Source organism: Heloderma suspectum, chromosome 15, assembly GCF_057233095.1.
Source record: "Heloderma suspectum isolate Gila_16-S chromosome 15, 16-S_ref, whole genome shotgun sequence".
NCBI classification, from domain to species: Eukaryota; Metazoa; Chordata; class Lepidosauria; order Squamata; family Helodermatidae; genus Heloderma; species Heloderma suspectum.
In genome coordinates, this window is record NC_139472.1 from 9,426,872 (window position 1) to 9,446,896 (window position 20,025).

The 20,025-nt window shown below is 48.3% G+C and overlaps 2 protein-coding genes across 2 annotated transcripts; both read right to left on the minus strand.

Annotated features, from left to right (window-relative positions):
• Positions 1-1,159: 1,159 nt before the first annotated feature.
• Positions 1,160-11,057, minus strand: FBXO2 (F-box protein 2). Its single transcript, XM_084821921.1, has 6 exons — positions 8,715-11,057; positions 5,792-6,073; positions 4,854-4,980; positions 3,270-3,365; positions 2,691-2,826; positions 1,160-1,509 (listed from the first exon to the last, which is right to left on the minus strand). The coding sequence occupies exons 2-6, from the start codon at positions 6,042-6,044 to the stop codon at positions 1,375-1,377; spliced, it is 747 nt and encodes a 248-aa protein (XP_084678047.1). The 5' UTR covers positions 6,045-6,073; positions 8,715-11,057; the 3' UTR covers positions 1,160-1,374.
• LOC146335301 (F-box only protein 6-like) lies at positions 11,016-19,013 on the minus strand. Its single transcript, XM_084821922.1, has 6 exons — positions 18,881-19,013; positions 17,367-17,665; positions 16,216-16,342; positions 14,490-14,585; positions 14,179-14,308; positions 11,016-12,630 (listed from the first exon to the last, which is right to left on the minus strand). The coding sequence occupies exons 2-6, from the start codon at positions 17,623-17,625 to the stop codon at positions 12,499-12,501; spliced, it is 744 nt and encodes a 247-aa protein (XP_084678048.1). The 5' UTR covers positions 17,626-17,665; positions 18,881-19,013; the 3' UTR covers positions 11,016-12,498.
• Positions 19,014-20,025: the final 1,012 nt, after the last annotated feature.

Below are 20,025 nucleotides of genomic sequence, written 5' to 3' on the forward strand. Positions count from 1 at the left end.
TTCTGGTCACCACACCTAAAAAAAGAAATTGTAGAGTTGGAAAAAGTGCAGAAAAGAGCAACTGAAATGATCAAGGGCCTGGAGCATCTCCCCTGTGAGAGAAGGTCACAACAGCTGGGTTTAGCTTGGAAAAAAAGGAGGTTAAGGGGAGACATGATAGAGGTCTACAGAATTACTCATGGTGTAGAGAAGGTGGACAGGGAGACATTTTTCTCCCTCTCCCATAATACTGGAACCCAAAGGGGTCATCCCATTAAGCTGAATGGTGGGAGAGTCAAGACTGATAAAAGAAAGTCCTTCTTCACACAGCACAGAGTTAAACTATGGAATTCACCTCCCAAGATGTGGTGATGGCCACCAGTTTGGATGGCTCTAAAAGTGGAATAGACAAACTCCTGGAGGAGAAGGCTATCAATGACTGTTAGTCCTGATGGCTCTGCATTACCTCCAGTACCAGAGACAGTGAGCCTATGTACACCAGTTGCTGGGGAACATGGGCGGGAGGGTGCTATTGCACTCTTGTCCTGCTTGTGGGTTCCCAGTCGACGGCTGGCTGGCCTCTGTGTGAACAGAATGCTGGATGAGATGGACCCTTGGCCTGATCCAGCATGGCTCTTCTTATGTTCTTATGAATTTCAAGGGGAGATCCAGTCGTGGTCTTCCGATATCTATGAAGGGCAGAGTGGCTTTCAGTTGCTCCAGAGGGCAGGGCCAGAAATAACGGGTCGAAATGGCAGGAAAGCAGATTTGGGCTAAACATGGGGAGAAACAGCATCACGGCGAGAGCTGTTCAGCAGCAGGAGGGACTGCCACGGGAGGTGGTGGGTTCTCCTTCTCTGGAGGTATTTACAGCCGGACAGCCACCAGGCAGGGATCCTGCAGCTGTATCGTTGGAACACCGTTCCGATTCTAGGATTCAACCTCCTTCTCAAGCCCTGACCCTTAAACTCTCCTGCCACACAGGAAGAGCATCCACGATCACCACCTCCTCCCAACCTGGAACCCCAGTATTTTTTTAACATTTCATACCCTCAGGCAGACAGCCTCTGCTGTTACACCTTCTTATGTACACTGCCGTAGGAGTCTATGTTGCCGGGATCGCCAAGATCCGGGGTCCCGGGGAAGACTTTTTTTATGTAAAAAAAAAAATCACTGTGGAAGCCGGGGAAGACTTTTTTTTAATGTAAAAAAAAAAAAATCACTGGGGAAGTCTGGAAAACTAGATCACAAGCAGGAGCTCTGCATTCAACATATCCTATGGTGTAGTTAGCATAGTGTTTCATCTGGCCCTGAGCGCAACCATGCAAAGGTTCCTCTGGCCTTGGTGATGGTGAACTTATGATGCCCAGGCCCTAGGCAGCATCCAGCCCAAGGTTAGAGTTCCACGGTCACGCTGCTGTGTGTCACCCGAGCTCCATACCAGCCTTTCCAAAACACTGTGTCCTGACCACCGTGCTCAAAGCGGACAAAGCGGACTCCGGGGCCGTAGTCAGTGAAGGTGTGAGTGATCTAGGGTGAGGGAGAGAAAAAGTGAGAGGGGGCATGAAGGGAAAAAGCCACTGTGAAAGTATACTTCTGTCCCAAATCCATTTGCGGCTGCTGTGGATAACATCGGCGGCTGTGGATTCCTCTGGATGGTTACCAAAAGGGGACGCCATTTTGATTTTTCCCAGAGTGCCACAAAGGTGGGAGAAATGGAGGCTGTCCATCTGGGCCGCTGATGTCGTTTTTAAGTGGATGCCCTTTTTTTTACCCAGGATGCCCAGGAACAACATCACATCTGGGAAATTCTGGGGGTAGAGAAAGAAAATGGCAGCCAAGGAGTTTTGTGGATACAGCCTCATTCCAGGAGCTTTTCAGATTGGGACCACTACGCACTGGGAGAGGCAGATTAAATCTCCCCCAACTCCCTTTTTCTCAAAATTCCCTTAACATGGAGGAGGGACCAGTTTTAAAAAGAGAAAAGACCTCCATGGATGGCAACTGAGATTTTTTTCATTTTTTAAACCTTGCTTTCCAACTGGGGGGATTTTAAGAAAAAGAGGGAGCTAACCTGGCACTTAAAGGTTAAATAATTTTTGCTAATGAAAGACTAAAGATTCTACTTCAAACTGAAGATGGCTAATTTGATCTGGAATGATTGGATGATCTAAATGAGGGTTTAGGGGAGACCCACAAGAAGACTTCCTAAACGACCCTTGTAGGCCCCTTCCAACCCTACTATTCTATGATTCTATGACCCCAGACTCATATTTAAGAAGACTCTGTACTTATATTCTAGACTCTTGGCACATGGGCAAAAAGGCCTTGAAGTATTGATTCTATGCTAATTGATGTTATGGCATTATAATACTTCTTACGAGACTGAATTAACAGAGAGTGGGGTGGGAGAGATTTAATCCTCCGTCCAGGTGCATGGTGGGCCCGCACTTACACTAGAGTAAATGAAAGCTAACCTTCCACTACGCACTTTGTGATTAGCGTAATGCGGGGTGGGAAACCTCTTTCATCCCGAGGGCCAGACTGAGACCCCAGGAGGGCCAAATGTGGTTCACGGGCCTGAGTTTCCCCACCCTGGCATAACATTTGTTTGGCTCTGATAGGTGTGACACGGAGATGTTGCCTACTGTAGCCACGGCTGACCAATGGCATCCTGCTGTTTCTTCCTTATCTGGCACCAATGCACCCACCTCGACCCATTCGCCTTCGTTGTCTTGCGGGACGGCAATGGTGTCACTTGCAAACTCAGCCAGCACCTCCTCGCTCTCCGAGAGCAGACTCACTTTGAGGTTGTAGAGGCAGCCAGCATCACAGCGGGCTGCATACCTGTGGAAGGAGAAGCGGCGCCCAGGTGAATGCACAGGGGCATCGTACCAGCATCCGCTGAGTGCGCAGTCCCATTTTTCGGAATGGTGTAACAACTAGCATGGCTAATAATTGAAAAGCGATGACTTTGTGGCTGTAATAGAGCTTAAAATGGCTACAAGTATATGTTCAGAGACAGCGATCCGAAAATACGTATAGAACCTGTGATGAATAACGTAAAACAGGCTGTGTGCATTGATATTTTTGTTGTAATATCATTGCTACCTTGTAGTCCTAAAATAAAATACTTGTTTTGTTTTTAATAAACAAGAAACAAAGTTTGGGTTCAAGCACCATGTTTCACAAAAACAAATACAAAAAACCAATGAGCCCAGCATGAGTATGGCAGAAAGCGATGGGTGACTCACAACAGATTGGCAGGGTCTCTGCCTCTCTCCACTTACCAGTCTCTGACCACAATTTTGGGCTGGACAGTGTCCATCAGCTCTTCCCAGTAACCCTCAGCCCTGAGATCAATCACTTGAGACTTGTTGCACCAGCTGGAACACAAAAATTAAAATATGAACGTGACTCTATAATAATAGAAGGGGTTGTGTGTCTGTCTGTCTATCCATCTATCAGCACCATAGCATCAAGGCCATGAAACCTAGACACCTGAAACATGGCAGGCATACTAAGGGGACCCTAGGGGTGTGCATCCTGGGGCAGGGTGGGGGGGATGCATAATTTAATGCATAATTAAAATGCATTAATTAAATTTAATTACGTGTCTCTTTGTTCGAAGCCTGCAAAACCATTGTCAGACATAAAGTGGCAGATTTCCTTAGCCAGCACATAGCTTTACAGTCAATACAGTTTGAAGACAGGGGAGATTTGCTGGCCAAGGGGCACAGTTTTATGTGTGCCCCCTACTGTGGGGCAGCCCCCCCCCCGCCCAGGGAATGGAGTCGACAGGCCCCTCCCTCCAGGGATTATAGGGGTACACATTGCAGGGGCCATGAGTAGGGGTACCAGTGGGTATGGCTTCACTCAGATGGAGGCAGGCAGAATGTCTCCAACTCAGACAGCTACGTAGGTTTACTTGAGGGCTTTGCTGTATCAAACTAGGAGGTATCCCAACCCACGTAAAGCCATGTCTGCTCACTGGTGTGTAATAGAACTGTCTCAAATGATCTGTGATCAATGGTCAATACAAACTTGAAAACAGTCCATAACAAGGAAGGAAGGAAGGAAGGAAGGAAGGAAGGAAGGAAGGAAGATAGACAAATAGATAGATCAATCTCTGGGAACTGTTTGCAAACTGAAAGGTTTATCATTCCCCCAATTTTCAATGTTCAGGCTGTGCGTACAGTTGTTTCTGAAGCCAAAACAGCACTGCCCATGCCATATCTGCAGGCTCAGAGGAACCCTGAGGTTTGGAGAAGTTCAAGAAAAAAAATGTTAACAAAAGAAGCCAAAGTGGGTGGGTGGGGAGGGCGGGGGAGACCAAAAACTTCCCAGTGAGGATTGACATGTTCAGTGGACATGGACTGCTATTTGGATGGAGGGGGAAGAACTAGAAAACCAGGAGAAGGGGGAATTTGTTGTTCAGTCGTTCAGTCGTGTCCGACTCTCCGTGACCCCATGGACCACGGCACGCCAGGCCTTCCTGTCCTGCGCTCTCTCCCGGAGCGTGCTCGAGTTCATAGAAGGGGGAATAGAGAGGCTAAAATCCTGAACAGGGTGAACTCCACACTGCTTACTTTGTTGCAGATACCTCTTGTATTTATTGTTGTTGCTGTTTTCAGGCTGCCGATGTGTGACGCATGTCTTAGATTAGCATGCTGTGTGCAGGCATGCTAGTAACGTTCGCATATCTTTGTGACCATTATGGACTAGCAACTTGTTGTTTTAATGAGAAGTGAGTTCCTCAGGAAGCCAAATTGCACACTCGCTACCGCGGGTTCTTGACACTCTTGCAAAACAGTGGCATGCATCTGGCCCTGTCCACAGGCTCCCCACTTAACGCAGAGGGAAACTGGACTTACTCAAAAGACGAGACAAAGTATTTGTGGACCTCGTCGCTGGGGAATTCTTTCCCAAAATCTCCAGGCAGCTCCTCAATTTTCCAGCCATCACCCCCATTCTCCACATCCACCCAGTGTTCAAGGCTCTCTGTAAGATGGTAGAATGATTTTTTAAAATCCTTGAATTTTGCACAGAATGGAAGGCAACACCACTTTACTTATAAAGTATTATCAGAAAAAGGGCACTCAACCAGTTCAATTTGCTCACATCTGCACTACAGAGTTAAAACCAGTTTCACTTTTGCAGCATCCTTGCAAAGGAAGTGCAGTTTTAGGACAGCATTCAGATTGGAGAATATAATATTGACTACCTTGCAAGGTTATTATTGTAAGGGTTGCTGAAATCACGTATACCAGGGGTCCCCAAACTTTTTCAGTCAATGGGTACCTTTGGAATTTTGAAAGTGCTGTGGGTGCTCTCACTAAATGACTGCCAAATTGAAGACAACCCCCCCAATGTATACAAACCTCTTTAAACAGCTGGAAACATTATATACATCAGGGGTGAGCAACGTGTTGCTCTCCAGATGTTTTGGCCTACAACTCTCATCAGCCCTAGCCAGCATAGCCAATGGTGAGGCATGATGGGAGTTGTAGGCCAAAACATCTGGAGGACCAAAGTTACCCACTCCTGATATACATGCTAAGTATTATTTATATTCTGGCCCACTAGGGTTGCTGCCATTTTTCTTGGCACACCTCCTGTGCCCTTGACAGGTCAGGCAGAAATTCAGCAGGAGCACCAAGAAAGCACAGCGATGGGGTAAACTCCACAAGTTGGATTTCTGCCTGTAACACAACTGCTAAACAGCTCCCGCTGGGGAAAACAAGATGGCCGCACTACTGCCAAGGTCATTTCCGCCAACCCCTATTTTCCAGAACATTCACCAGCCACTTGCCTTCTCCACTCGCGTTCTTGATTAAGTTCCGCTTCCTCTTATTCAGGAAGTAAAGCGTTTGCCAGCTCTCCGCCCCTTCCTCTTCTGCGTCTTCCCCAGCAAATCCATCCTGCTGGCATTTGAGCAACCAGAGGGCTGCTCCATCGATCAGGTTCTTCCACTGGGAGCAAACCAGCCGACACACCAACACCAACTCAACCGCAGGGAGGGAGGCCAGGATCTGGACCAGCAGAGACTCGGGAAGGGTCTCCATCCTTGGACACAGCAGGAAGACAGCACTTGCTAAAATACAATCAATACCCTTTAAGGGAGGAGGTGGAGAGTCTGCACACAGTATAAAGCTACTGGGGTCCAATCTCTAAGAGGGAACAAGCCTTTCTGAGCCACCCTTTGAAGAAGGAGTCAGCCACTGGAATGCCCTGGGCCAAATCCAGGCCCTTGAGGGCTGTGGCTTGCCGTCTCCAATTGCCAACACAGAGGCAAAACGGAGCATGTAAGAACCAGCAACTGTGCTAATAGGATGCTCCCAATTAGGAGTGGGTGCTGATGAAGCCTCGGCTTAGCCCAAACCTATTTGCACTGTTCTCAAAGCAGCCCTCCAGCCAGACTAGTTGCCAAGCAGTGCTTTATACTCCGAAGCTGGCACTCTGGGAGAATGTGTGGCAGGGCTGTCGACCAAGTCGATGATTACGGTCTTTCAGCCAACCTACTTCCAGCGGTACGGTGGGAAATGTGGAACCGCAGGCACCCATCATGACAGTCTCCAGAGCCATGGCCCCCAAGGAGAGTCCCAAAACTGCAGGCAGCTGTGTTGATCCAGATCAACAAACCAGTTCTAGCAGTTCTCGTCTCCACCAGGAGCAGGTCTCCTGTCAAGCGAATGGATCTTAACTGCCCATTCAAGAACAAGCCACCCGCAAAATACTTTGCATTACAACTGGGAGCAATAGATTGTTGCTGGGAAAATCCATTTCTCCCCCAGCTACTGTGGGGATTGCAGCTAAGCGCAGAGGGAGTAAGGAAGTCATCAGGGGGGGCGAGGGGAGGCGGTACAGATGACATCAGCATCTCTGCTAATCAAAAAGTGCTGGTGCTAAGCAAAAAGTGCTGGTGCTAAGCAAAAAGTGCTCTTGCTGCGATCTTGTGAGTCCCAGCTCTGCTGCACCACTGCCCACCTCGCAAGTTTGTTGTGATCATAAAGTAAGCAAACCACAAAGCCCTCTGGAGTGTGATGGTCTAAATATCTGGATCATAGACAGAATCGAGTCAATATGCACAGGGATTAGATGCTTGAGATAATTTACAATTCAATAAACAAAAATGGACAACTAAATAAAGAAATGCTCACTGTAAAAACAAACAAACTCTCAAACCTTTACCTATTTTCCTTCTCATTCCAACCTACCAAAACAGATTCAGAGGATCAAATTATCCTTTGATCGTCTCCTCCCATATATATCTGCCCAAATTCTAAGATTGTCCTTAGCAGGCCTTCCCTGGGAGCCCATGCCAAAGGAAATGAGGTGGGTGGCTACCAAAAAGAAGGCCTTTTCTGCTGTGGCACCCTGGTTGTGGAACAAGCTTCCCAGAGAGGCTCACCTGGCACTAACATTGTGCTCTTTTCGCCGCCAGGTGAAGTCCTTCTTATTTTCCCTGGGTGTTTTGGTCTTTCAGTTTCCATCTTTTTTAAATCTGTTACTGTATGTGAAATCTTTGCATTGCTGCTAGGTTTTATTTGGGTTTTTATTTTTATTTTACACCGTAGCTTTAAACTTTTAAACACTGATACTGTATCTTACCGTGTTGTATTTTATGGTTTTAATGGTTGTGAATGGCCCAGAGAGCTTTGGCTATTGGGCGGTATAGAAATGTAATTAATTAATTAATTCACAGGCAGGCACTTTGCACATGGCTCCACACTATGGGAAGACTAAAACTGACCTCTACTGAAGGAAAAAAGGGCCAGATATGCAAAGATTATCCAGCCAGCCTCCTGCGTCACCAAATCAATACAATGGCAGCGACATCCACAGACGCTGTGCTGCTCTAAACACGTTTACTCAGGAGCAAGCCCCCTTTGACCTCAGTGGTACTTACTTCTGAGTAAACACACCGAGGATCACACTGTTACACTGTTGTAGAATTCTCTGAAGTATCGGGCTGTGCAAAGACTGCAATCCTATACCCATTTACCTGGAAGTAAACCCCATTGCATTAAACGGGAATTACTTCTGAGGAGACATGCGTAAGATTGCACTATCCATTTATATATGCTCTGAGCAAAAAATCCTAAGCCACACCTCCCCCCCCCACCTCGCATCTGCTGCATAAAAAAGCTTGCAAGTTACATTTTCTGCATCTCCAATTAAAACAAGGGCCTTGGGGGGAAACAGCTAAGAAGCACCAAAGCCCTAAACTTCTTGGAAGAATTACTGCCTCCTTTATGAGATAATACTGGACAAATGATGTCACCCCATTTAAATCAATGGCATAGGTCTATATCTCCGTGTATATGTTGTAGGCCAAAATATAGGTCTATATCTCTGTGTCATCTCTGGCAGCGCCAGAAAAGTAAGACTTCGGGGCAGAGGTCTGGAGGCCAGTCAGCGGAATGTGCAAGATGCCTCCCGCCCCAAATACAGCAGGGCTGGCTTTCCACATTTGAAGAAAGCAACATTGGCATCGAAAGACTGAAGGGGTTGGGGGGCTGAATTTTAGACTCCATGAAGTCCGGAGTCTAAAATTACCTATATGCATCACTGCTCATCTCACCCACATGCTGCTGCTGCTGCAAACCATCGGTTTATACAAACACACTGGCGTTTATTTCTTTTCTTTTCTTTTAAGGAAAAAAAGAAAAATGGATTTAAAAGAGGTAGCGGGGAGGAAGGCGTTGTTGTCGTTGCTTTTCAAGAGCACTGACCTTGAAGATGTCCGAACGTCCTGCAGCAAAGTCAGCAGCAAAGCTCGCGTTCTGCTCCGGGAAAACGGACCTGGTGCCTCTATCGCAGCATCCGCAGGCACTCTGGTGATACAGCAGCCTCTGGGTGATGCTCCAGCCCCTGTCAGCACCTTAGTGGCAAAGGAGAAGCAAAGCACTTCCTGCCATAGCCAGACCCCGCCTCTGTAACTGGACCGGTCTGATCTTGTCTGTCGCAGGCAAGTAACTTCCAAGACGGTGCTGCTTGTTTTCTGCCAGGGAGAGACAGAAGTGAGCAGGAAGGCCAAGCCGCAAACAGAACCGTAGTCCTGTGAGAACAAGCGTTGCCACGTCCTAGGGAGTTTGTGCATTCCAGAGGAGAAGAATGCGTGTAAAAGATAATAGGTGTGTTCTTCAAGCCCTGGTGTGCATATATATAGTTCGAAGTCATGCGTGTAATGGGATTTATGTAAGACGTCAATAGGAATTTACTTGTCTTCCCTTTTGAGACTTGTGGATCTGGGAGCAGAATCACGTCTTTATTCATTCGTTTGTTTCTTTCGTATCCAGCCTTTCTTCCAAGGAGGCTAAGCCGGTGTACATGATCTATTTCCTCTTCATTTTGTCCTCAAATCAACCCTGTAAGGAAGGCTAGGCTGAGAGTCAGTGACTGGCCCAAAGTCACCCAGTGAGCTTCTTGGCCAGGCGGGAACTTGAACCTGTGTCTCCTGAGTCCTGGTCATGGCATGGAGTTCCCTTCACCTGGATAATGGATGAGGGGGCTATTTTTTAAAGTATTTTTATTTATTATTACATTTATATCCCGTCTTTTTTCCTCTTGCAAGGAATCCAAGGTGGCTTACATGATCTCCTCCTCTCCATTTTATCATCAAAACAACCCTCCAACAAAATGAATCAGGCAATGTATATATTTCCTGCAGTCCATGAAGTGTTAAATACCACAAATATATATGATGTTATAGGTGTTCTCCCTTGCCACCACATCCATAAAGTGCTTTGGAACACTCTCTCTCTCTCTCACTCTCTCTCTCTCTCTCTCACACACACACACACACACACACACCTGTCCTTTGTTTATTTGATATACTGATATTAAAATTTTTTCTTGCCTTTATTCCTGTCTCCTGGTCTTGTACTTCTGAAAGCATATTATATAGTTTTGATACCAATTCCATTTGGGACTCACAAGTAATTACTGATTTTTCAAACTTGGTTAAGTGTCTGAGTATATTACTGCTCCTAAACATTTTTTAAAGTACTTATTTCTAAGTACTGGAGTACTGGAACTTGACTACTTCTTTGTTCTAAGTCCTTATATTCAATTATTCTCCCTCATATATTATTTCCAGTCCTTTCTGTTTCCAAAAGACTGTCTTCTTTGTTCATTGATTGTAAGCTGCTCCGGGAGCCTTTTTTGGCTGAGGAGTGCGATAAAAACACAATCAATCAGTCAATAAATAAAAGCTCCTATCACAATACCTTAAATTAAGAGGGAAGAAGGAAGAGAGGGGGAGAAAATGGGCTTTTGTTTAGTGCTGTACCAAAAATTGCTTCCACATTTTTTTCAACCCTTCTCATTCAATTTGACTGAAAAGAAATTGCTTTAGAAAATAAATTCTAAGGAGAAGAAATTTCAGGGAAATTCTCATGGGTTGGGTTTAGGGTTTCTTGTACTTTCTTTACTGATCAGATGGCTGAGGAGCATGTGTGAGTGTCCTGTCTTTCATTCTATGCTCATTTCTCTGGCATCCTGTAGCCTCCTTGGCTTCCCACACTTCAATCAAAGCCCAAAGGAAGACATCAAGAGGTAATTCCTTCCATAGGGCTTTTTCAGATCAGGAGGTGCAGCAGTCTACAGGATGCAAACGGGAGCCAGCAAAAAACCCCGAAACACTTAGTGAAAAAAAGAAAGAAGCTGCTCTATAACCCTTGCTAATAGTGAGTCCTACCTATGAGAAACTGTTGAGAATTTCTCTTCTCCCTGGAGAAATTTGATGAAATTGTGCCCCCAATTTCTCTGCCCACAAACAGGATGGAGAATTTCGAGAGGCCCTTTGTGCACAGCTCTAGTTTTCTTACAGTTGTAACAAAAAGGGCCCGGTAATATCAGAGAGACATACGGTTAGCGTATTTTTAGAACAGGATGCTTTAATGTTTAATTTTACTGGGTTTGATTGTTTTCTTGTTGTACATTGCCCAGAGTGGCCGGGTGGCTGGCCAGATGGGCAATTAAGAAATTTAATTAATAAATAAATAATAATAAATAAATACAGTAGAAGCATTATGTTACTATGCAGAGCATTTTTTTAAATTCACTCAGTAGTTGAAAATACTCCCCATAATAAATGACACTTATGTATATGTTCATCCCCATTGCACTGAGAAAATGGAGAATTCCTCACTCCTCAAAACTAGCTCAATTCATGAGGTGTTGCTGTTGTTGTTATTGTTATTAAGCACCATAACTTTTCTAAGCATTGTACAGATACTGAAAGATCATTCCTGTCCCCAGGCTTACAATCTAATTGTAAAACCCATCTTGGGGGGAAATTTTCATTTGGTCAAGGTCCCAAAATAATGTGCAAGCTTTCAGAATCTCCAGATCTCTTTGTCTGGCCAGATGTGACAAAGAGCAGGTTGAAGTGATGGGGAGAAAGGAAGTGGGGGGGAAGGCTGACTGTATGTTGAAGTCATGAAGTCTGCAACATCAAGTGAAGTTATTATGTTGTTTTTTCTCTTCTGCTCTCCTCCACGCAACCTGCTTTTTCTAGCATCTGACCTGATGAAGGGAACTCAAAACATAAGAACGTAAGACAGACTGTACCAGATCAGACCAAAGGTCCATGTATTTTAGGATTTTGTTTCCACAGTGGCCAACCAGATGACTCTGGGAAGTCCACAAGCAGGACATGAGTGCAACTACACCCTCCCGCCCATGTTCCCCAGCAACTGGTGCATGTAGGCTCACTGCCTCTGATCCCGGAGAAAGCACATAGCCATCAGGACTAGTAAGCCTTGCTAGCCGAATCCTCCATGAATTTGTCTAATCCCCTTTTAAAGCCAGCCAGCTTGCACATGTTTATGACATTCGAGTTGGTCTAAGAAAAATATTACCCTAATCCGATTTCTGGCACTTTCCTTACGGCCAGCTGGGCTACCTGAGCTTTTTGTGCGACCCAACTATTTTAGGGACATGATACAAAAGGAAAAAGGGATGGGGAGGGAGGAGGAAACCAGCCTTGGAGCAACAGCAGCATCTTCCTTGGCTGGTGGATGAGCCTGGATGGGCCTCCTCCCTGTCCCCCCCCCTAAATATCCTGAACCCCCACCTTTGTCTTCCTTAATGGCAATTCCTGTGGCTTATATGCAGGGCAGGGCAGCTGCAAATATACAGTTTCAGACAAGGGGAGAATATCCACAATTCAATTCCCTGTGCAAATTTTGATGTGGGGGGGAGGGAGGACTGCGCCCAGGAATTGTGCGAGAGAACGAAAGTGAGGGGAGGTGCTGTCGTCAGGGGCAGAGCCCCTGCTTTGCATGCAGAAGGTACAAGGTTCAATCCCCCGCGTCTCCAGGCAGGGTTGGAAAATCTCCTGCCTGAAAACCCCGGAGAGCTGATGCTGCCAGTCAGTGTCAACAATACCGGGCTAGATGGACCCAGGGTCAGACTCAGCAAAAGGCAGCTTCCTAGGCTCCTATGTTGAGGATGGGGGGAATAAAAGAAAGAGAGAGAGGCTTTTCTAGGGAAGTCGCCACGGGGGTCTCTTCATTGCCTGGCCACATCTGGGACAATGGCAATACTGCTGTTGGTTATTCTCAGCCCGTACCAGCCTTGGCCTCCATGTTTAAGGTGGATGTGGCGAACACCAGGGGGATATTGGCGAAAAGTGTAGGAAACCTAAAGATATGAAAGAGAGAGAGAGAGAGAGGCATGATGCCAAGACAGAGAGCAGCATTAACAACTAGGAGAGGCATAACAACTAGTGATGCTGCCCATTTCATAATTTGTCAGCTCGATGGTCCAAACCTGTGCACGTGTAATGCTTACCTTCATAGCAAGCTTGGATCTCTTTCTTACGCATTCGTGATTACATTTCAGAATAGATTGCAAGCTTCGGGCCATGCACAGTCTGCATTTAAATTACAACATTTCTGCACACATGCTGAGTGCTTTGGATCAACCCAGATTAATCCTCGGTCTTTGCCACCATTCACCTCTCCTCCATACCGAACCAGTCAGTAACAGTGAGTAAACATGACATAGAGAGGCCCATGTGAAAGCAACCCATCGGGAAGGGTTGTGCCATAACGTGGTGGCATACGACATTATGATGCAGGATGCGATTCCAGACTACAGCTCCTGTCAAGGGCTCCTTGGAGGTCTCTCTGTCTAAACCAGTAGCCAAGTCCAGACACAGACAAAGGAATTCCTTTCAAAGCTTTATTCTTCTTTTACAACTTAACAACTATACCGATTGCAACTAGATCTGAGCAGCACAGTACTTACCTATGCCCTAAGTTGGAACAGTTGGTCCCCGTTTGAAAGGGAATCACTGGCAGACCCCTGAACGTAAGGACTAGGGAGAGTCCCTCCCCTTTTCCCTTGGAGCCTCTGGGCGCAGCCGTTGTTTGAGCGTCAACCTGGCACTTCGCCTCCTTTCCGCGCCCTCCATCTGGCGCCGCTCTCTGCGTCTGCGTCGTGCATCCACCAAGTCTGCTATCTGTGCTTGGTCACTCCCTGGACTGCTAACTAAACTAGGAATGCTGGTGGGAGGAATCTCCATCAGCTGTTGGTCCTGGGAAAGAGGAGCGCGCTCCTCTCCCAGGAGCGACTGCTCTTCCTCAGAATCAGAACTACTCTGGGATTCTATGGGCTCAGTGTCCACCCTGACAGCTCCCAAGATGCAGCTTGATACTGCCCATGCACAAAAACTCATACACACCAAAAGAGATCTCGAATGTAGGGATGTGCAGATTTTGTTAAATCAGTTCCATCTGTGTTTCACAGCTTTTCAAGCGTCTTTCATTCCCTTGTCTGCTCTTTGACGGAATCACATTTATTTATTTTTTTAGGGCAAATTTCATTCCTGTTTGCATCCATGCTAATGCGCACCTGTGCTAATGCGTATTAGTGACTAGCGCAAGTGTGCATTTCTGCAAAGCCCCCCCCCCCCGTTAAAAAAGATCTGCAAGTCCACGGAATCTGTGGAACTCGAAAAAGCCAGTCCACAGAAGAATTTGCAGATCGGATTCATAGAAATCCGAATTCATTTGAATCCATTGCGGATTGGTCCAATATCCTACTCAAATTAAAGGAGAACTCTTGTCTGAGATTACACAGATAAATTTGTTACTTTCCGAAGAAATAACCAATTCATTTGGGGCACGTTTGCCCCTCACTTGTAACAACACTCACACCAGGTTCCCCCTTGCCTGCTGGTTTTACCTCACGCCATTCCCCATCTGTCCACTGCTCTACGATCACGTCCTTGGGCCGAAATTCTTGGACGACTCGGTGGTTTGCAGAGAGCAGCATAACACACAGTTGGTAGCGGCAAGGACAACCGCAATGAAACCTAGTTTGTGGGAGGACAGTGGGAGCACAAGAAGATACCAGGCAAGGAGTCAGTACCCGAAGCATCGCCATAGGCCCGTTTTCTAGCACCTGTCGAGGTTGCCTCCTCTCCAGGGTGTTTGTTTTGGGGAGGGGTCTCCTTTTTCATGCTGCCCTCCCTTCTCACTGCCCCACCAACTTACCAGTCTCTGACTACAATACTGGGCTTGAACTCATCCATCAGTTGATCCCAATAGCCTTCATCCTTTAAGGTGATGAACTGAGACTTGATGCTGGGCCTGGTGTCACAAATTAAAGTCATTCGGTCAAGGAGATGCATGGGGGATATGTGGCTCAACAACACTGCAAGCGAGAAGGATCTTGGAATTGTTGTCGATCACAAGCTGAATATGAGCCAACAATGTGATCTGGCTGCAAAAAAGGCCAATTCTATCTTGGGCTGCATTAATAGAAGCATAGCTTCCAAATCCCAGGAAGTTACTAGTTCCCCTCTACTCAGCACTGGTTGGGCCTCATCTGGAGTACTGTGTCCAGTTCTGGGCACCACATTTTAAGAAGGATGGAGACAAGCTGGAGAGGGTTCAGAGGAGGGCAACAAAGATGATCAGGGGACTGGAAACAAAGCCCTATGAGGAGAGACTGAAAGAACTGGGCATGTTTAGCCTGGAGAAGACCGAGGGGAGATAGGATAGCGCTCTTCGAGTACTTGAAAGGCTGTCACAGAGAGGAAGGCCAGGATCTCTTCTCCATCATCCCAGAGTGCAGGACACAGAATAACGGGCTCCAAGAACCTTGGAGCTGGGATTCCCCATACACAGACACAAGATCAAACACACCAACGTTCACTTGCACGCACGCACAGCCAGAGCAGCTCCTTCTTTGCCGCCACTGCTCTGGCGCCTCGAAGCAGCAACTCCCAGGGAAGCAGGATCCTTTCCCCTCAGAAAAAAAGCACGAGTGTGCGGGGGCCTCTTCTGGGAGGGGGAGAGACTTCACAAGAGGCTTCTGCGGGCTGGGTGGGGAGGCCTTGGGGGCTGAGGCTTCCCCACCCCTGCATTAGGTAGCACCGCCAGGGTTGCAGACACGTTTACCAAGCGTAAAAGAGCCAGCTCGGCTAGTGAGGGGAGGATCCTTCCCATTCCCCCTGGCGCATTCTGATCTCCTGCCTCCAACCCTACTATCCTATGATTCCGTGATTCCTCTGCGTATGATCATAACCACGCTGCTCTCAGCTTTGCACCTTCCAGGGCCGAGCCACAGTGTCTTGAGCATGTCCTGAGAAGCCATGGCTCAAATTAAGGAAGGAATTTGGGGCTGATGGAGCAAAGGGCGGCACTGCCCAGATCTTTGACATAGCAGGGAGACGGAGGGGAGGGGAGATAGGATGGCGCTCTTCAAGTCCTTGAACGGTTGTCACAGAGAGGAAGGCCAGGATCTCTTCTTGATCATCCCAGAGTGCAGGACACGGAATAATGGGCTCAAATGGCAGGAAGCCAGGTTCTGGCTGAACATTAGCAAAAGCTTCCCGACTGTTACAGCAATATGACAATGGAACCAATGACCTAGGGAGGAGGTGCGCTCTCCCACACTGGAGGCTTTCAAGACGAGGCTGGACAGCCATCAGTCAAGGATTCTTTGACTTAGATTCCTGCATTGAGCAGGGGGTTGGACTTGATGGTCTCATAGGCCCCTTCCAACCCTACTATTCTATGATTCTATGACTCTATCTCATTTCATGCCCTTTTTAGCAAACTTGGCTAATTGCCATGTCCAATTTTTTAGTTGCCACTGCCGACCAGGTGCTTGGATCATGGTATTTATGACCGTTACCCACCAACCCAGTTTCTGCGTTCAACAATTGTGAACAAAATCAATTTTGGCACGAGCAAGCAAGACCACAATCCTCACTTTTGAGACGTGACAAAGTATTTCCGGACATGCTGATGCGGGAAATGGTTTCTGTGGGCTCCAGGTAGCTCCTCAATTCGCCACTCATTCCTTTCATTCTGCACAGGATCCCAAAATTTGAAGCCCTCTGTGGAAAAGCCAGAAAGAGGGACAGTGAAAGGAGAGGCTTTGAACGGGTGGCAGCAGTAGATGGGGTCAGTCTCTGCTAGGAGGAGGAAAAAGACCTCTGATCCTGAAGCAATGCAGGCCTCATGATCAGACTGGCAGCAAAGTTTGTTCTCACATAAATACATCTTTTAAATCTTAACACCTTCACAGAAGAGCAACAGAGAACAATGCATAATAATATGTTCAAAGAAGATAAGGAGATATAATTCAAACTTTGAAAAGCATTGTTGCCTCTAATACCAAACTCAGGTGGACGAGTGCCAATCATTTTGGAAGCCAAATGGGGCTGACCTCAAAATAAGGTTGTGGTTTCTACATACTCAGGGGACTTTCCACATCTGTGGACGTATATAAGTTTGGAAACTAAAATTAAAAAAATCCCAAAAGCAACCCATGAGCTTCCAGGACTTACAGAATATTGAGAACACACGTGTCTTAGGGGCTGCGGGACACTGTGGGTAGAATTCAAACCTGCAATCTTCCTCCACCTGCTTACTGATGTGGTACAGCCCCAGAAAGGCTATACCAGGGGTGGGGAAACGAGAGCCTGAGGACTAAACCAACCCTTTGGTGTTCCCCAGAAAGCCCCACCCTCTTTCCCCACGCACTTATCATTTTGTGGTTTCGCAGCATTTCCACGTTTTCCCCCATTTCTAAATGCTGAAATGCCTCTCCTAAGGCTCAGCGACTGGCAGTAACAGCTTTAAGCTACAATAGGCTGGCATTTTCCCATGTTTCTGGCCCTGCTGCTTTTGCCTCCAGCCCCGCCCACCACTGGAATGGCCCTGAGAGCTTCTCTGAAACGGAATTCGGCTCCTGGGCTGAAATCGGTCCCCCATCCCTTGACTATGCCATATGACAGATCCGAACATGCTGTTTGGCTAACATACCGATAGCCGACACATTTTCAGAGCCTCGTCCCAATCACACGGTTACGTCTGGGAGAGGCTGGAGGCCCCTCTCTTCAAAGAACAGGGACCCACCTTCACCACAGGGGTTCTTGATTAAGTTCCTCTGCATGCTACAGAGGAAGTAGAACGTCTTCCAGTCCCGGATGCTCCTCTCTGGCGCATCGAGGCCATAGTGCTCCCGTTGGCACTTGCGTTTCCACAGAGTGCCCAGGTCCGCCAGGTTTCGCCAGAGCATGCAAACCAGCCGGCAACTGCAAACTAACTCCCGTGCGGGGACCAGGGACAACACGTCCAAGAGGATGTCTTCGGGCAGATCCATGATGTGCGCCATCTTCCCCAGGAAGCTTCAGCAGACGACAACAGCAACAACTCTCCAGACAAAAACAAAGTGGCAAGGAAGTGTGATTACGCAAGGAAGTGTGATTACCGCGTGTGCATTTAAATACATCTAACTTCTGCACCAAGGAAAGCTTTGCATAATGCCTCCACACCCAGCAGGGGCCCACTGACAAGAGCCCCCTGGAGTCCCTCCTCCTCTTCCCCCTTGCAGCCTGCTTGTTCCCCTGCCTCTCGCCCTGGCCCAGGCCACGGTGGTGGTGAGGAGTAGGAGGCGCAGGAGATGCCTTGGCCTCCTTGCTCACTGGCTCTCTGCCGTCCAGCAAGCAAGTTGCAGCAAGGATAAGAAAGATGAGGAACAACATGTGGTGTAGTGGTTAAAGTGCTGGACTGGGACTCAGGAGATCTGGGTTCGAGTCCACCCCCAGCCGTGAAGGACACTGGGTGACTTACGGCCGGTCACTGACTCTCAGCCTCACCCTCCTCACAGGGTTGTTGTGAGGATAAAAAATAGAGAGGAGGAGGACCACGTAAGTCTCCTTGGGTTCCTCGCAAGAGGGAAAAAAGTTGGGATGCAACCGTTATAATAAATGTATTTATTTTTCAATCATGCTGGCTGGGGTTGATGGAAGTTGTAGTCCAGCCCATCTGAAGGGACCCAGGTAGGGACAAGTGAGCATAAACTTTTCCGGAAAAAGGGGGCCCCTCCCGTAGATGTTTTGGACTACGGTGCCCATAACCCCAGACCGTGGGGGCGATGCTGGCTGGGAATGATGGGAGTTGTAGTCTGGCCCATCTGGAGGGCCGCAGGTAGGGGAAGGTGGGTATAAACTTTTCCAGGAAAAGGGGGGGGGCTCCCTCAGATGTTTTGGACTACAGCACCCACAACCCCAGACCACGGGCGCCATGCTGGCTGGGGATGATGGGAGTTGTAGTCCAAGCGGTCCGGATTGCCGCCTCCCTCCAGAGGAGAGGCGAGCTCTTAGGGGATGGCCCCGTCCCAGCGGCAAACTTCCAGCAGAGCTTTCGAGGCCAGGGCTTGGCTCGTGGCGCCTGAACGGCTTGCGGCTGCCAGGAGCGATGAACGCCCCCCCCCACACCATGTTCGGAGGCGCGTCCTCGCCTCCCTCGCTGACTCTTCTTCCTAGCAGAAGTGGCCGGATCCCCTCTCCCCGTTCCTGCCCGTCACCCCGCTTTTCTGCTCAGAGGACTGATGCGCGCGCGCGCCCGCCCGCCCGCCCGGGTCTTACCTGAGCGCGGGTCGAGGCTCTGTCTCTGTCTCTGCCCCGCTCAGCCCGCATCAGCGGAAGGCGCGATTCACGCCGGAGGCGGCACAAGGGGCGCCCGAGAAGTGAGCGAGGCCCCGCCCGCCGCCTCGCCTCCTTCGGGGAGGATCTTCGCGGGCACCGATCCTCCCTCTGTCCCTCCCTCCTTGGCGCGGCGGCGGAGGGAAATCCCTGCCAAGGGTGATTTGCATACCATGACGCGCGTCTCTGAGGTCTTCAAGCCGCCGCCGATCACAAGCGAGCCCACCGTGGGGGCCGATCGTGCGTACGTTTACTCCGAAGTAAGCCCCACTGAGCTCAGTGGGGCTCTTACTCGCAGGGAAGTCTGCACTAGGCTGCAGCCTTTATGGGCGGATATCCAGCGATGATGACTGATGATTTTTATTGTTGTTATTTGTTGTCATTCAGTCGTGTCCGACTCTCCGTGACCCCGTGGACCACAGCACGCCGGGCCTTCCTGTCCTGCGCTCTCCCCCGGAGCGTGCTCAAGTCCATGTTCATTGCATCGGTGATGCTATCCAGCCATCTCATCCTCTGCCGTCCCCTTCTCCTTTTGCCTTCAGTCTTTCCCCGCATCAGGGTTGTTATTTACATTCCTATTTTTCATTATATCCAATAATGCACCCTTCTCCAACCCAGCATCATCTAGTTGTTTGGACTACAATGCCGAATGGGCAGGGTGAGTGGGACTGATGGAATTGTAATCCTGCAGGATTGTGAGCCCCTTATTTTTAGAGCTGTGCTTCTCAAAATTCTCCACCCTATTTGTGGGCAGAAAAATTGGCGGGGGGGGGGGTAGGGGGAATGTGTCACCGAATTTCTCCAGGGGGAGGAGAAATTCTTAACGGTTTCTCTCGCAAGTAGAGCTCACCACTGGCAGGGCTTGCAGCACAGCTTTTTTCTTTTCTCCTAAGGGTTTGTGGGGTCTCTGTGTGTGTGTGCTGCCACTTCAAGTGTGCTGCCACTTCTTTGTGGTATAGTGGTGAGAGTGACGGACTGGGAGCCGGGAGATCCGGGTTCGAGTCCCCACTCGGTCATGGAAGCTTCCTGGGTGACTTTGGGCCAGTCACAGACTCTCAGCCCAGCCTACCTCACAGGGTTGTTGTTGT

What these genes read in the sequence shown, in the direction of transcription:
- FBXO2 (XM_084821921.1), bottom strand. Translation starts at nt 6,044, where the DNA reads ATGGAGACCCTTCCCGAGTCTCTGCTGGTCCAGATCCTGGCCTCCCTC. An exon ending in AAAATTGTGGTCAGAGACTG is followed by an intron (nt 2,827 to 3,269) that starts GTAAGTGGAGAG and finishes CTCCTTCCACAG; the next exon opens with GTATGCAGCCCGCTGTGATG. An exon ending in ACGAAGGCGAATGGGTCGAG is followed by an intron (nt 1,510 to 2,690) that starts GTGGGTGCATTG and finishes CCCTCACCCTAG; the next exon opens with ATCACTCACACCTTCACTGA.
- LOC146335301 (XM_084821922.1), bottom strand. Translation starts at nt 17,625, where the DNA reads ATGGCGCACATCATGGATCTGCCCGAAGACATCCTCTTGGACGTGTTG. An exon ending in TACTTTGTCACGTCTCAAAA is followed by an intron (nt 14,586 to 16,215) that starts GTGAGGATTGTG and finishes TTGTGACACCAG; the next exon opens with GCCCAGCATCAAGTCTCAGT. An exon ending in AGTATTGTAGTCAGAGACTG is followed by an intron (nt 14,309 to 14,489) that starts GTAAGTTGGTGG and finishes CCCACAAACTAG; the next exon opens with GTTTCATTGCGGTTGTCCTT.